The sequence below is a fragment of the Leuresthes tenuis genome, unplaced genomic scaffold, assembly GCF_036924035.1.
Source record: "Leuresthes tenuis unplaced genomic scaffold, fLeuTen1.0.hap1 SCAF_21, whole genome shotgun sequence".
Classification (NCBI taxonomy): Eukaryota; Metazoa; Chordata; class Actinopteri; order Atheriniformes; family Atherinopsidae; genus Leuresthes; species Leuresthes tenuis.
In genome coordinates, this window is record NW_027325375.1 from 685,678 (window position 1) to 700,048 (window position 14,371).

Sequence of the window (14,371 nt, forward strand, 5' to 3'; positions counted from 1 at the left end):
AGGACCGACGGGTAGCTAAGCTAAGTTAGCAGTTAGCTTCGCTACGCGTCAGGACCGACGGGTAGCTAAGCTAAGTTAGCAGTTAGCAGAAAGTTAGCTTCGCTACGCGTCAGGACCGACGGGTAGCTAAGCTAAGTTAGCAGTTAGCAGAAAGTTAGCTTTGCTACGCGTCAGGACCGACGGGTAGCTAGTTAGCCAAACTGTTTTGAGTGTCTCCTCGTAACAAAGCGGAACATTTATTCACAGCTCCTTCTTTAACGCTTTGTTCGAGGCTCGTCTGGTCTGACGTGGGGGATGACGCTGGGGATGACGTCCTGGAATCACTGCCGGTTGCCAGGCAACCGCGTGGCGCTAAGAGCCAAGGACGAGTTTGTGCCGTTTGTGGTACGAAACTAGCAGAAGTAAGTCAAGGTTTGGCTTAGAGGTGTACATTGTGTTACTTCTGGACAAAACACTTGAAGTTCGTCGGTCTTTTTTGCCTCCAGACTTCAGGACCCGTTGAAAACCAGATGAAAAGTCTTTATTAGAACCACAGTTTAGAAATGCAGCCATCATTTAGCAAAAATGTATCACAAAAGAAATGCAGCAGCCGTCTGTAGAGAAGGTGTTTCAGGCAGAAACTGTGGGGGCGTTCAGTGAAAACACTTCAAATGCAGATTTTATTTCATTTAACCGCACAATTTACAAAACGGATCCTGTTGCAAGGCCTCCTGAAACACTGCAGCCGTTCCACTCCTCCTCAGCAGCACTGAATCATTTCTTGCAAACAGACAGAAGCTTTTCACTGGTGTTTTTCTCAGAATGTGCCCCACAGACTCAGCCGAGTCCGATCAGCAGAGAAAGGCGCTGAGGCTAAACTAAAGCACCGATTTGCTCTCAGGTCACATAGCAAAACCCAACAAAAGAAAGATGCCAGGCTCCAGCAGGAAGACGGCCTGGCTGCTGGCAGCCAGTGAGGGCCCCCTTGTTGCTGTTCGAGTGAATAAAGTCAAGGCTCCAGAGACACGAGGCGCACAAACTCCTGTAAAAAGAAAGATGGACCTTTAATTACGTCTTTAAGAGAAGAAACCCTCAGGAGACGGGGCAGAAACGTAGCTGGACCAGTTTCAGCCTCAGATCCGCTGATAAATGAACAGAGTTGCTACAGTTCTGCGTCGTCCCTCTTCTGCCCGGCGCCGGCAGCGCACCTGAATCCCAGATTATCCGAGGCAGAGTCGGGGGTGTTGCCCATCCTGCAGGACACATAATCAGTGAGTCACGAGAGCTGTGCAGCGTCCACCTCCAGCGTTTTACCCACAAACCCACCTGGTGCTGATCCGAGCCTTGTGATTGGCCGAGCCGTCCACCGTGTCGATCCAGGAGGCGCCGCGCAGCGCGTACATCGGCTGGGCCGAGGGGAAAGGTGTGGCTGTCCATTCCCACGTGTTTCCCATCATGTCAAACAGTCCTGCAGGAACAGCCAACAGCCAGGATCTTATTTTTAGCTCATGGGATGCTTCATTTAGACCTGGATCTAACAGCTTTAAAGGGGACGTATTATCCATGTGCCCCCAAGTTAACAGCTTTAAAGGGGACGTATTATCCATGTGCCCCCAAGTTAACAGCTTTAAAGGGGACGTATTATCCATGTGCCCCCAAGTTAACAGCTTTAAAGTGGACGTATTATCCATGTGCCCCCAAGTTAACAGCTTTAAAGGGGACGTATTATCCATGTGCCCCCAAGTTAACAGCTTTAAAGGGGACGTATTATCTATGTGCCCCCAAGTTAACAGCTTTAAAGGGGACGTATTATCTATGTGCCCCCAAGTTAACAGCTTTAAAGGGGACGTATTATCTATGTGCCCCCAAGTTAACAGCTTTAAAGGGGACGTATTATCCATGTGCCCCCAAGTTAACAGCTTTAAAGGGGACGTATTATCCATGTGCCCCCAAGTTAACAGCTTTAAAGGGGACGTATTATCCATGTGCCCCCAAGTTAACAGCTTTAAAGGGGACGTATTATCTATGTGCCCCCAAGTTAACAGCTTTAAAGGGGACGTATTATCTATGTGCCCCCAAGTTAACAGCTTTAAAGGGGACGTATTATCTATGTGCCCCCAAGTTAACAGCTTTAAAGGGGACGTATTATCCATGTGCCCCCAAGTTAACAGCTTTAAAGGGGACGTATTATCCATGTGCCCCCAAGTTAACAGCTTTAAAGGGGACGTATTATCCATGTGCCCCCAAGTTAACAGCTTTAAAGGGGACGTATTATCCATGTGCCCCCAAGTTAACAGCTTTAAAGGGGACGTATTATCCATGTGCCCCCAAGTTAACAGATTTAAAGGGGACGTATTATCCATGTGCCCCCAAGTTAACAGCTTTAAAGGGGACGTATTATCCATGTGCCCCCAAGTTAACAGCTTTAAAGGGGACGTATTATCCATGTGCCCCCAAGTTAACAGCTTTAAAAGGGGACGTATTATCCATGTGCCCCCAAGTTAACAGCTTTAAAGGGGACGTATTATCCATGTGCCCCCAAGTTAACAGCTTTAAAGGGGACGTATTATCCATGTGCCCCCAAGTTAACAGCTTTAAAGGGGACGTATTATCCATGTGCCCCCAAGTTAACAGCTTTAAAGGGGACGTATTATCCATGTGCCCCCAAGTTAACAGCTTTAAAGGGGACGTATTATCCATGTGCCCCCAAGTTAACAGCTTTAAAGGGGACGTATTATCCATGTGCCCCCAAGTTAACAGCTTTAAAGGGGACGTATTATCTATGTGCCCCCAAGTTAACAGCTTTAAAAGGGGACGTATTATCTATGTGCCCCCAAGTTAACAGCTTTAAAGGGGACGTATTATCCATGTGCCCCCAAGTTAACAGCTTTAAAGGGGACGTATTATCCATGTGCCCCCAAGTTAACAGCTTTAAAGGGGACGTATTATCCATGTGCCCCCAAGTTAACAGCTTTAAAGGGGACGTATTATCCATGTGCCCCCAAGTTAACAGCTTTAAAGGGGACGTATTATCCATGTGCCCCCAAGTTAACGGCTTTAAACCAGAGCTATAAGTGGGGATATGACGTGACTATCGACCAATAAAAGGTCAATAAAGAGCTCAGTCAGATGAACACATCAAACATTTTACATCAACCAGTGAATTACATTTTGGAGGTTTTGGAAGTCAGAGCCAGTGACTTCCTGCTGTCTTTTGCTTTTTTTGGTTGCTTTTTCATGTCTTTTGAAGGTCGTTGAGCAGCAAATCAACATAAAGCTGCACTAAAGATGTGAAAAGAAGCGAATTATTCCCCTGAAGTGCTGTGAAGCCTCAGTGAAAAGAGGCCAGGCCTGGCTTTTAGCTGCAGGAAAGCTGCTCTTTTCCTCAGGCATACTTACCGTAACTGTTCTGGGGAGGAAACGCTGTGACTGGAGATGTGCCGTGATACCCGTCCTCCGCTGTGTCTCCATCTGGAAACTTTCCCTGAAACAAACCAGGAAAACAGCTCCTTTCTTTCACTGACAGAACAAGTCATTTTTCAGTCAGTTTCTCACTTAATGCGACGGTTAGAAACACTTTCATCCACCCAGAAAGTGACAAAGTTATCAGCAGAAACCGGTGGAAATGATTCTTTAAATCTGAGCCCCCCCCCCAGGCTGCATCAGGCTGACCTGCCACAGGTTGCTTCTGTTGGCCTGGAACTTGTTCCCCCACGGATACGTCCGACCTGGAGCACCAGAGGCACGAAAAAGGGAAAAAAGACAGAAAAAAGACTTTTCACTTTGGGCTGAAACACTTCCCAGAAGGCAGTTTAGATTCTTCTGTTTGTAGAGGAAAAGATGGAGCCGTAGGAGTAAAACTCATCCCAGGCGTTATTTCCCTGCAGCGCTGAACATTTTCCATGAAAAGTTCAACTCTTTGGATTTAAAACATTAAAACGAAGGTCTCAGATCAAACTAAAAAAGCCAGAACAGCTTTCAAATCTTCCTTTTTCTATGCACTTTGTGTGGAAAATGAATAAGAATACTCAGGAACACGGGGGGGTTAGGGTCTGAAAGGGTCTGAAATTCAAGGCAGAGGACATTTAATCATGTTGCACCAAGGGAACATCTTTTATGAGACGTTCCCTTCTTCTGGGAGCCTCTGAGGGACCTCATGCCTAACTGCACCAGCTGCAGCCACACAGCAGGAGAAATGATTCTGATCACAAAGGATAAAAACTTATTCCATCACTTGGTTTTTAATGGCAGCCTCAGTCATCTTAAACATGGATCTGTAATGCACGAGCTGTGTTTTTCTGATTATTCAGCATTCAAATCAAGCACCAGGTCAAAGTTTTTACTTTTCTAAAGAATATTCCTCCTGCACACTGTAAGAAATGCACACTGTAAGAAACGCACACTGTAAGAAATGCACACTGTAAGAAACGCACACTGTAAGAAATGCACACTGTAAGAAACGCACACTGTAAGAAACGCACACTGTAAGAAATGCACACTGTAAGAAATGCACACTGTAAGAAATGCACACTGTAAGAAACGCACACTGTAAGAAATGCACACTGTAAGAAACGCACACTGTAAGAAATGCACACTGTAAGAAATGCACACTGTAAGAAACGCACACTGTAAGAAACGCACACTGTAAGAAACGCACACTGTAAGAAATGCACTGTAAGAAACGCACACTGTAAGAAACGCACACTGTAAGAAATGCACACTGTAAGAAACGCACACTGTAAGAAATGCACACTGTAAGAAATGCACACTGTAAGAAACGCACACTGTAAGAAATGCACACTGTAAGAAATGCACAGACCTCACACCCAGACTGTGATCTGTTGAGCTGTTTCTGGCCAAATGAGCTTCATCTGAGAGCATCTAACTAACCTCGGTGCTGTGTGACCCCCCCAAAAAACTGAAATCACTACATGATGTCGTGTTTAGGTCACAGGAAGCTGCGATTAGAACGATTTTATTCTGGAAAACCAGCGACAGAGTCCCAATGGGACGATTTTTATATTTTTATATTTATTTCTATATATATTTTCATATGGGCTATTTTTTATTTTTTAGCTGTTTGACAAAAGAAACTGAAAAAGATCAAAAGAGCATCTTTACTGGGACTTCAGCGACACTTCCAGCTGCACAAAGATGGGCGCTCTGAGCCCATTTGGGAGTGGCTGGAGGTAATTGGAGTCTTTAAATTCAGTCTAAAAGTCTTTTGACCTTCCAGCTGCAGAAAGCTGCCCCCACCTCTCTCATTAACCCGATTCAAACACAACTCTCCGTGCACAGACTGTACCTTGCAGCCCTCCTCGCGCGGCCCACTCCCACTCCTCCTCCGTGGGCAGTCTGCAGCCCCTCCAGCTGCAGAAGGCCTGAGCATCATTCCAGCTCACTTGAACCACCGGGAGGTCCAGATGATCCCGAATCCCTGAACCGGGTCCTGCAGGCTGAAGAGTCGGAGGTCAGAGGTGTGGCTGGGGGGGGGGGGACAGACAGCAGCAGGGGACACGCTTACCTGCCTCCAAAACACTCGCTCCACAGGCAGCCACCAGGGAGCAGACTGGAGGGGGGAAAACAGGGAAATTACAGCTTCTTCACGTGGCTTTTTATTTAATTTACTGCTTTTAAACACGCGGTACCTCGATTCTCTGAGTGACTTTACTCTTCAACTCATCAGACACAAAGTCCTGAAACACAAAGCTCCAGCCAAATGTCTCCGCCTCCGTTTTGTATTTCTGCGCCCTCACAAAGTCTCTGAGAATAGAAAACAAATGCTCACACTCACGTTTTCACCCGAGTCCTTTTCCTCTCGGATTCCCATGTCTATTACCTGAAATCTGCATTAGTCACCGGGTATTTGTCCATTTTAAAGGGCTGCACCTCCGCTTCCCTGGCCGGGGACTCTCCGTCCCTCCCGTCAGCCGCACCGGGTCCCATCACCATCCTCCCCCCGGGGATGTCCAGCATCTCCGCCGCTGCTGCCAGGAGAAGACCCGTCTCATCATGCTGGATGTTCATTCAGTTTAGGTCAAACAGAGAGAAATCTTACCCGCCACCGACAGTAAAAACACAGGAAACATCCAGGAGGGAGAAACCTTCGTTCTCGACATGGCTGCTTGAGCTGAAACTAATTATTAAACAGAAATACGGAATTATAACATCTTTTAGAACACTTTCGGAACGGAACAACTCCGCAAAGTTCTATTTAAAGGTTTTTTTTTTTTTTGGTCGGACGACTTTCACCGTTGCGCCTATAACGGAAATGTGTTCAACCTTGAACGGGTTCCGTGTTAAAAGGTTCCGCTCTGTGTAAAACCGGTGCTCAGGCGACAAATAGCTCTCCGTGAACGGTGTCGTGTGAAGTTACACATCCATAGATGTCGGAACTAGGGGTGAAACAGGATATCTGGAATGATTTTAATGCGCTTTTTTCTTAAATTGTCAAAGTAACGCTTGTGTTCGATGGTGAGATAGAAATTAAATATGCAAATATGGAGTGAAGGCGCATAAAACAAGGTCAAAATCCAGAAAGTACGTGTTTTTAGGTACATTTAATCCGCATTAATGTTGGCATAGCAACGTCAGGCTTTTGATAAATCAGCTCGATTCCAGTTGGTAACAGGGGCTCTGCTGGTTTCAACAAGTCAAATTTAAGACTTTTTAAGACCATAATTAATACAATTTAACACCCATACTGGCAAAAAAGTATAAAAGGAAACTCGGAGGCCTGGAATTACTTGCAAAGTATAAGATTATTTTTTTACAGCTCTTTCACACAAAATGCTGAACCTGAGTAAAAACACCAGAAACCTTTATTACGAACCGTTCTGTTAACGCTGGACATGAGGTCCACAGGTACTTTAGTTCGGTTTTGTTGTAGCATCCTCAAAAAAAATCCAAATAATTAAAAGCAAGACTGAAGTTTATGCATTTGTTTGAAATAAAAGGAACGTTGATACATTTTTAAGACCTTTCAAAGTCGTATTTAAGACATTTTAAGATCATTTTAAGATGATTTTAGACATTTTAAGACTTTTTAATACCCCGTGGTATTATAATAATATATAATATAATAATACCTGCTGATTATGGGGTGCACCGCACTGTAAGACTGGACTCGGGGGGGAATAATCTCCGAATATCTGAACCGTTCTGGAGCCAAAACATTTCAAATGATTTAAAAGAAAATAAAAAAAGATAAGAGTCACAAAACCAAATGTTCCGGGAGCCAAAATCCTTTAATGGGTAGAAACAGAAGTGTGCGGCAGAGGTCAGTGCTTTAAACAAAATCTCATAAATAAACCAGGGAGACGATGACAAATCCATGAAGAAGAAAAACCGACGATGGAGACGGCGTCCAGGCCGGGAAGCTTCAGGGAGCCAAAGGTACGACAACATCTCCTCCTCCTCTCATTCGACCTTTAACCTTTCAAAGAGGACATTCCAGCTCGCATGATCTCATCCACCAACAGGATGTTGCTGGCGATCACCGTGCTGCAGACAGAGAGGTTAAAGGTGGATTAACGCCATCATCAGAGCACCTTCAGCGGCTTTAGGGGCCAACAGGACCTCACCACGAATGGAGGAGCTGCTTCTTCACGCTGTAGTTATCCCACACGCCTGCTTCGCCCGCCACCATCGGCTCCCCTGAGAAAGCAAACACAAACACAAGCTTTGGCATCGTCTGTGTGGGGGGGGGCATGTCTGGACGGATCACAGCTGGCTCTGACCTGTGCTCAGGTCGACTCCTACGAGCTGACCGGACTCCTTGTACTCGGTCTGCAGCTTCAGCAGAGTCTCCTGCGAGTCGTAGCCAGAGTTCTGGGCCAGGACCTGCAGGGCGTGAGGAGGAGAGACCATCAGCAGACCAGCCTCGGTGAGGCGGCAGCAGACCAGCCTCGGTGAGGCGGCAGCAGACCAGCCTCGGTGAGGCGGCAGCAGACCAGCCTCGGTGAGGCGGCAGCAGACCAGCCTCGGTGAGGCGGCAGCAGACCAGCCTCGGTGAGGCGGCAGCAGACCAGCCTCGGTGAGGCGGCAGCAGAGCGGCGAGACTTCAGCTCACCTTGGGGATGATCAGCAGAGCGTCTGCAAAGGCCTGGACTCCCAGCTGAGCTCTGCCTTTCACGTTGGGCTTGTGTTTCACCAGAGCGTCGGCCACAGCCACCTCGAAGGCCCCCGCCCCGGACACCACGCTGCCTGAAAGGTCAGAGGTTAAAGGGCTGCTCAGAGCGGCGGGACGGCGGCGCCCAAACAGGAACAAACAGGGAAACTGTTCTGGTCAACTGAAAACATGTGAGAGAGACACGACTCTCCAAATGTAGAGGAAAAGACCAGAGTTACTGTAGCACAGACACAGGAGGCCAGAGAGAGCCACACGGCGCCTCTGGGTGTTCGCCGTGCAAAAGAGAGAAGTCACCGACACACCACAACGATTTCACTTCCAAATTACCTCAAAAAACCTTTAAAAACCTTTAAAAACCCTTTAAAAACCCTTTAAAAACCTTAAAAACCCTTTAAAAACCTTAAAAACCCTTTAAAAAACTTTAAAAAAAACCTTTAAAACCCTCAAACCAAGAAAAGTCAGAGACACACGACAACGATTTCACTTCTAAATTACCTCAAAAAACCTTTAAAAACCCTTTAAAAGCCTTAAAAAAAAAACGTTAAAAACCTTTAAAAGCCTTAGAAAACCTCAAACCAAGAAAAGTAAAAGACACACAACAACAATTTCACTTTTTCATGACCTCAAAAAACCTTTAACTTTTAAAAACCTTTAAAAAAGCCTTAAAAATATATATATAAAAAAATACTTAAAAAATATTTTAAGAAAAAAATTTAAAAAACCTTAAACAGCCTTAAAACGTTTTTTAAAACCTTAAAAAAAAACTTTAAAACCCTTAAAAACCATAAAAACCCTTTAAAAACCATAAAAACCCTTTAAAAGCCTTAAAAACCCTTTAAAAGCCTTAAAAAACCCTTTAAAAACCTCAAAACCTTTAAAAAAACCTTTAAAACCCTTTAAAAAAAACCTTTAAAACCCTTTAAAAGCCTTAAAAACCCCTTTAAAAACCCTTAAAAACCCCTTTAAAAACCCTTAAAAACCCCTTTAAAAACCCTAAAAAACCCCTAAAAACCCTTTAAAAACCCTTAAAAACCCTTTAAAAACCCTTAAAAACCCTAAAAACCCCTTTAAAAACCCTTAAAAACCCCTTTAAAAACCCTTAAAAACCCCTTTAAAAACCCTTAAAAACCCCTTTAAAAACCCTAAAAACCCTTAAAAACCCCTAAAAACCCTTTAAAAACCCTTAAAAACCCTTTAAAAACCCTTAAAAACCCTTTAAAAACCCTTTAAAACCCTTAAAAACCTTAAAAACCCTAAAAACCTTTTAAAAACCCTAAAAACCTCCAGTGGATCTGCAGACTCCTGCAGCCGCAGACTCGGTGCAAAGACAGTTTCCTTTACCCCGGCGGTGTCTGTGCCGCTCTTACCGTCTTCGATGGCGTTCTTCACGGCTCGCAGCCCGTCCCTGACGGCGTCTTTGATCTGCGTCAGCGTGTGTTTGTTGGGGCCCTTCACCAGCAGGGTGACAGACCGAGGGTTTCCACACTTCTCTATGAAGGTGAACTTCTCCTCTCCCTGGAAACAGCAAAGAGCCGCTGAAACATGAACTCCAGAAGCAGGGGGGGGGGCTAAACGTGCCGCTGGGACAGGATACCCACCAGCGTGTGCTCATAGACCAGCCCGGCGTGCCCCAGGCACTCGGCTGTGAGGTCATCCACCGAGTTCATGGCGATGCCGCCGCAGGCGAGGGAGAGTCTGGAGGAGGAGGAGCAAACTGAGAAGATCTGCCTTTAGAGAGCAGCTGGTCTGAGATCTGCCTTTAGAGCAGCTGGTCTGAGATCTGCCTTTAGAGAGCAGCCGGTCTGAGATCTGCCTTTACAGAGCAGCCGGTCTGAGATCTGCCTTTAGAGAGCAGCTGGTCTGAGATCTGCCTTTACAGAGCAGCTGGTCTGAGATCTGCCTTTACAGAGCAGCTGGTCTGAGATCTGCCTTTACAGAGCAGCTGGTCTGAGATCTGCCTTTACAGAGCAGCTGGTCTGAGATCTGCCTTTACAGAGCAGCTGGTCTGAGATCTGCCTTTACAGAGCAGCTGGTCTGAGATCTGCCTTTACAGAGCAGCTGGTCTGAGATCTGCCTTTACAGAGCAGCTGGTCTGAGATCTGCCTTTACAGAGCAGCTGGTCTGAGATCTGCCTTTAGAGAGCAGCTGGTCTGAGATCTGCCTTTAGAGAGCAGCTGGTCTGAGATCTGCCTTTAGAGAGCAGCTGGTCTGAGATCTGCCTTTACAGAGCAGCTGGTCTGAGATCTGCCTTTACAGAGCAGCTGGTCTGAGATCTGCCTTTACAGAGCAGCTGGTCTGAGATCTGCCTTTACAGAGCAGCTGGTCTGAGATCTGCCTTTACAGAGCAGCTGGTCTGAGATCTGCCTTTAGAGAGCAGCTGGTCTGAGATCTGCCTTTACAGAGCAGCTGGTCTGAGATCTGCCTTTACAGAGCAGCTGGTCTGAGATCTGCCTTTACAGAGCAGCTGGTCTGAGATCTGCCTTTACAGAGCAGCTGGTCTGAGATCTGCCTTTACAGAGCAGCTGGTCTGAGATCTGCCTTTACAGAGCAGCTGGTCTGAGATCTGCCTTTACAGAGCAGCTGGTCTGAGATCTGCCTTTACAGAGCAGCTGGTCTGAGATCTGCCTTTACAGAGCAGCTGGTCTGAGATCTGCCTTTACAGAGCAGCTGGTCTGAGATCTGCCTTTACAGAGCAGCTGGTCTGAGATCTGCCTTTACAGAGCAGCTGGTCTGAGATCTGCCTTTACAGAGCAGCTGGTCTGAGATCTGCCTTTACAGAGCAGCTGGTCTGAGATCTGCCTTTACAGAGCAGCTGGTCTGAGATCTGCCTTTACAGAGCAGCTGGTCTGAGATCTGCCTTTACAGAGCAGCTGGTCTGAGATCTGCCTTTACAGAGCAGCTGGTCTGAGATCTGCCTTTAGAGAGCAGCTGGTCTGAGATCTGCCTTTAGAGCAGCTGGTCTGAGATCTGCCTTTACAGAGCAGCTGGTCTGAGATCTGCCTTTACAGAGCAGCTGGTCTGAGATCTGCCTTTAGAGAGCAGCTGGTCTGAGATCTGCCTTTACAGAGCAGCTGGGGTCGGTATTCCTAAAGGGGGAATATCTCTGCCTCCACTGGCTGTGGGAGAATATATCTTCAGGGTAAATGTATTTTTAACGATTTATCATTTCCATTTATTGGATTTATTGGTTCTTGACTGAACCATCTCTGTGATATAAAAGGATAAATTACTCTTCTGTGGGGGCTGTAAACACATAATGCATCATAAACTTGTACTGCTAACAGTAGCTAGCATCGGTTTCCTGACATCTAACGAAAAGTGGTCAGCTCCAAACTTCCAAAGCACGTGGAAAACAGCGTAATAAGTCACATTAAGCAGGGCTGGACTCCACCTGCTGCTTCTAACAGGCCGGAGGGCGCCCTCTAGTGGTGAAGAAAGATACTGCTGTCACATTAAATTCTGCAGGTGGTTTTCTTGCCCTCTTATTTACCAAAAAAAAGCATCTAACACCTAGAATAAACAGCTAAAGATCCCTGTGTCAGTTTCTCCTTCTTGTGGAGCACATAAAAGCTGCTCCAGCAGGGTCTGCAGCTTGGAAAGTGCGCTCTTACCTCTCCATGTTCCTCCTCTTTGCCCTGCGCAGGGCAACGATGCCCTCCTTGGCGAGGGCATCCAGAGAGAACGGGTCGATGCCCTAAACAGAACAGGGACCACACTCGTATTAGCGCTCATTAGCAGAAAGGATTAAAGGTTATCCTGATCCGCTGAATACATGTAGGGGAGGAGCCGGCTCCCCCAATGCAGAGGTACAGATCAGAGTTACTGTGGCACAGATGCATGTGAGCAGGGAGAGCTACGTTAGCATCCCCGGGTGTTCACTGTGCACGTTTAGCCGCGATTATCCGACGCCGTACCTTCTGGTTAATGACCACGAAACCCTTTTCATCCCCGGGACAGACTTTCTTCTTCAGGGCCACGATTTTCTGCACTCGATCCTCGATAAACTTCCTTTCTGCCGCCACCAGCTTCTCCCTCTCGCCGGCGCTCTTGTAGAAGAAGCCAGAGTTGACCTCCGTCTTCTCGTACTCCAGAGAGACGTTGCAGGTCAGCACGAAGGCATCCTCCACCCGCTTCTTCATGTCGGGGTGCCGGGCGCCGTGGTCCAGAACCAGACCTCTGATCAACCTGCCGAAGCCCAGAAGCAGCGTTAAGATTCCTCACCTTTGAGGCCCGAAGCGCAGCTGGTTCCGGGGCCGTTTGAACTCACTGTGTGTCGCAGTCGGTCTTATGCTTCATCTCCATGATCTCCACCATGTACAGGTCGATGGGTTCGTTGGGCCTGGCGATGGCGAGGACGGCGTCCACGACAGCCTGCAGACGGACAACTCGATTAAGACCACAGCCCTTTATGTCCAACATGAAGGAGAAAGAAGGTTTCTCACCTCGGTGAGCAGGTCTGCCAGCTCCGAGTGGACTTTGGTCCTCAGGGAGGTTCGCGCCACGTTGATGAGCGTCTCTCTGTCCATTTCCCGGGTCACCTTCAGTTCCTCCAGCACAGCCAGGGCTTTCTCCTTGGCCGCCTCGAAGCCCTCGGCAACGATTCTGGGATGGAGGCCCTGCAGCAGCGAATCAAAGCACACATCAAGTATAAAAAGCTCAGGAGATGGCGCCCAGCCTGTGGCTCCGCCCCCTCACCTCTGACACGTAGAGGTCAGCCTGCTTCAGCAGTTCCCCGATGATGAGGACGTTGGAGGTGGTCCCGTCCCCCGTGATGTCATCCTGCGCCGTGGCGACCTTAGCGATCAGCGACGCGGTCGGGTGCTGAATTTGCTGAAAAAGAATAAAGTCTTTGAGATCTGCTGAAAAACGTCAGGAAAAGTCAAAGGTGCATCACGGCAGGAGGTGAAAAAGGTCAAATTCACACGTTAATATTCTAATTAACAACCTTCAAGCTTCATTATTGCATCCTTTAACAAACCTAAAGGTTAATCCATCAGATTATAAAATGGAAATATGTTCAATCTGATTAAAGTTAGTCTGACTGGAGACAGAAATGTGCTCAAATGGTCATTTAAACGTGTGATAACAACAAAAAAAGATCAATCAAAGCCACACATTTAGGACAAGCCGGCCGGCATCTTAACATGTTGAATTAAGTCAGGATTTCAGCACACAGACGGAGTAAATCACCGCTCAGCACTTTCTTACCATCTCGTGTAACAAGACGTTGCCATCTTTGGTCAACTTTATGTCTCCTGCACCAGACACCAGCCTGCAGGTCCAAACGGCAAAACACACGTTCATGTGACACAAATACTGTTTTAACGCATATTCCCGTCAATACGTTTAACATATGCAGCTTTTTGGCCGAGATTTAATCAAATATGTACAGAGAAATGCGTACATTCTGGCGGCTAATTGCAATTACAACATGAAAAGTGCTTAATTTCTGGATTAGATAAGAAGGCGATTATAAATATCGGTTTCCAATAGAGTTGCTCATCAGTCCTGCCAAATTAATGGCGAGTTTCACGTCAAATTGCCTCCAACTTTATGACTGCGCCCTCAGTTAGCATTAACCGTTAACCAGCTACAGCTAGCATGCTAATGTTAGCATGCTAACGTTAGCATGTGGTCGGATCACGATGACTGGGCAGCGCAACGTGCGCAGGGAAACCCCTTAATCACTTAGCAAAGAGGCCTCAGTTGGGTGGAATTATTATTTAATAAAGTGCTGGTTCTGGTAGACTGGAATGACTAACTTTGTAGCAAGCAGAGTCGGTGTGAAAAGACTAATAACTGCGCCAACAGTTTGCCGGTAAATAGCAGACGGTGTTAGCTACTTAGCAGTAAGTTAGCATAGCACGCGTGCTGCACAAAGAGCCCCGAAGGCACTCACATTTTCATGGTCCCTTTCGGTCCCAGGTTACTCCTCAGCACGTCCTGGAGCCCCCGGGCGGCACTGATGTTCACAGCCAGGGCGGCCTGGGCCCTGGCCACCTCGGCTTTGGGATTCAGAGCTTTTACGGCAGCCATTACGAAGCAGCACAACCAGCGGAAGTAAAGTAAAAAGTCACGCCGGCAGAGAGAGAGCGCTGCTCGGAGTCGGGCCGCTCCAGAAAAGGGAGTCGGTTTCCAGAAGGCTCTAACACGTGTTCTCGTGCTGCCTTTGAGTGAACAGACGGGTGTGGGACATTCGGCTTTTTCCTAAATTAATGCTGTCTATTCTCGTCATAGGAGGCGAGAAAGGAACAGAAGTAG

General features: G+C 47.0%; 2 protein-coding genes and 2 non-coding genes across 5 annotated transcripts; all 4 read right to left on the minus strand.

Moving 5' to 3' along the window:
* Positions 1 to 518: 518 nt before the first annotated feature.
* Positions 519 to 6,219, minus strand: sumf2 (sulfatase modifying factor 2). Of its 2 annotated transcripts, none has more exons than XM_072374709.1 (9): positions 6,038 to 6,219; positions 5,819 to 5,963; positions 5,628 to 5,742; positions 5,504 to 5,548; positions 5,285 to 5,435; positions 3,652 to 3,707; positions 3,379 to 3,463; positions 1,306 to 1,447; positions 519 to 1,232 (listed from the first exon to the last, which is right to left on the minus strand). In XM_072374709.1, exons 1-9 carry the CDS (start codon positions 6,096 to 6,098, stop codon positions 1,142 to 1,144), a joined length of 891 nt encoding a protein of 296 aa, XP_072230810.1. In that variant the 5' UTR covers positions 6,099 to 6,219; the 3' UTR covers positions 519 to 1,141. The 2 variants fall into 2 exon arrangements, with proteins under 2 accessions (XP_072230810.1, XP_072230809.1); XM_072374708.1 differs by having other exon boundaries at positions 5,819 to 5,966.
* Positions 6,220 to 7,211: 992 nt separating this feature from the next.
* cct6a (chaperonin containing TCP1, subunit 6A (zeta 1)) lies at positions 7,212 to 14,245 on the minus strand. The gene is made up of 13 exons (XM_072374759.1): positions 14,010 to 14,245; positions 13,319 to 13,382; positions 12,806 to 12,940; positions 12,553 to 12,726; positions 12,378 to 12,481; positions 12,025 to 12,295; positions 11,722 to 11,804; positions 9,709 to 9,805; positions 9,478 to 9,625; positions 8,051 to 8,184; positions 7,719 to 7,821; positions 7,563 to 7,635; positions 7,212 to 7,482 (listed from the first exon to the last, which is right to left on the minus strand). Exons 1-13 carry the CDS (start codon positions 14,144 to 14,146, stop codon positions 7,410 to 7,412), a joined length of 1,596 nt encoding a protein of 531 aa, XP_072230860.1. The 5' UTR covers positions 14,147 to 14,245; the 3' UTR covers positions 7,212 to 7,409.
* Positions 8,256 to 8,390, minus strand: LOC140280794 (small nucleolar RNA SNORA22). The gene has a single exon (XR_011909714.1). It is a non-coding gene; the product is annotated as a small nucleolar RNA SNORA22 (small nucleolar RNA).
* On the minus strand, positions 11,860 to 11,996 carry LOC140280793 (small nucleolar RNA SNORA22). Its single transcript, XR_011909713.1, has one exon. It is a non-coding gene; the product is annotated as a small nucleolar RNA SNORA22 (small nucleolar RNA).
* Positions 14,246 to 14,371: the final 126 nt, after the last annotated feature.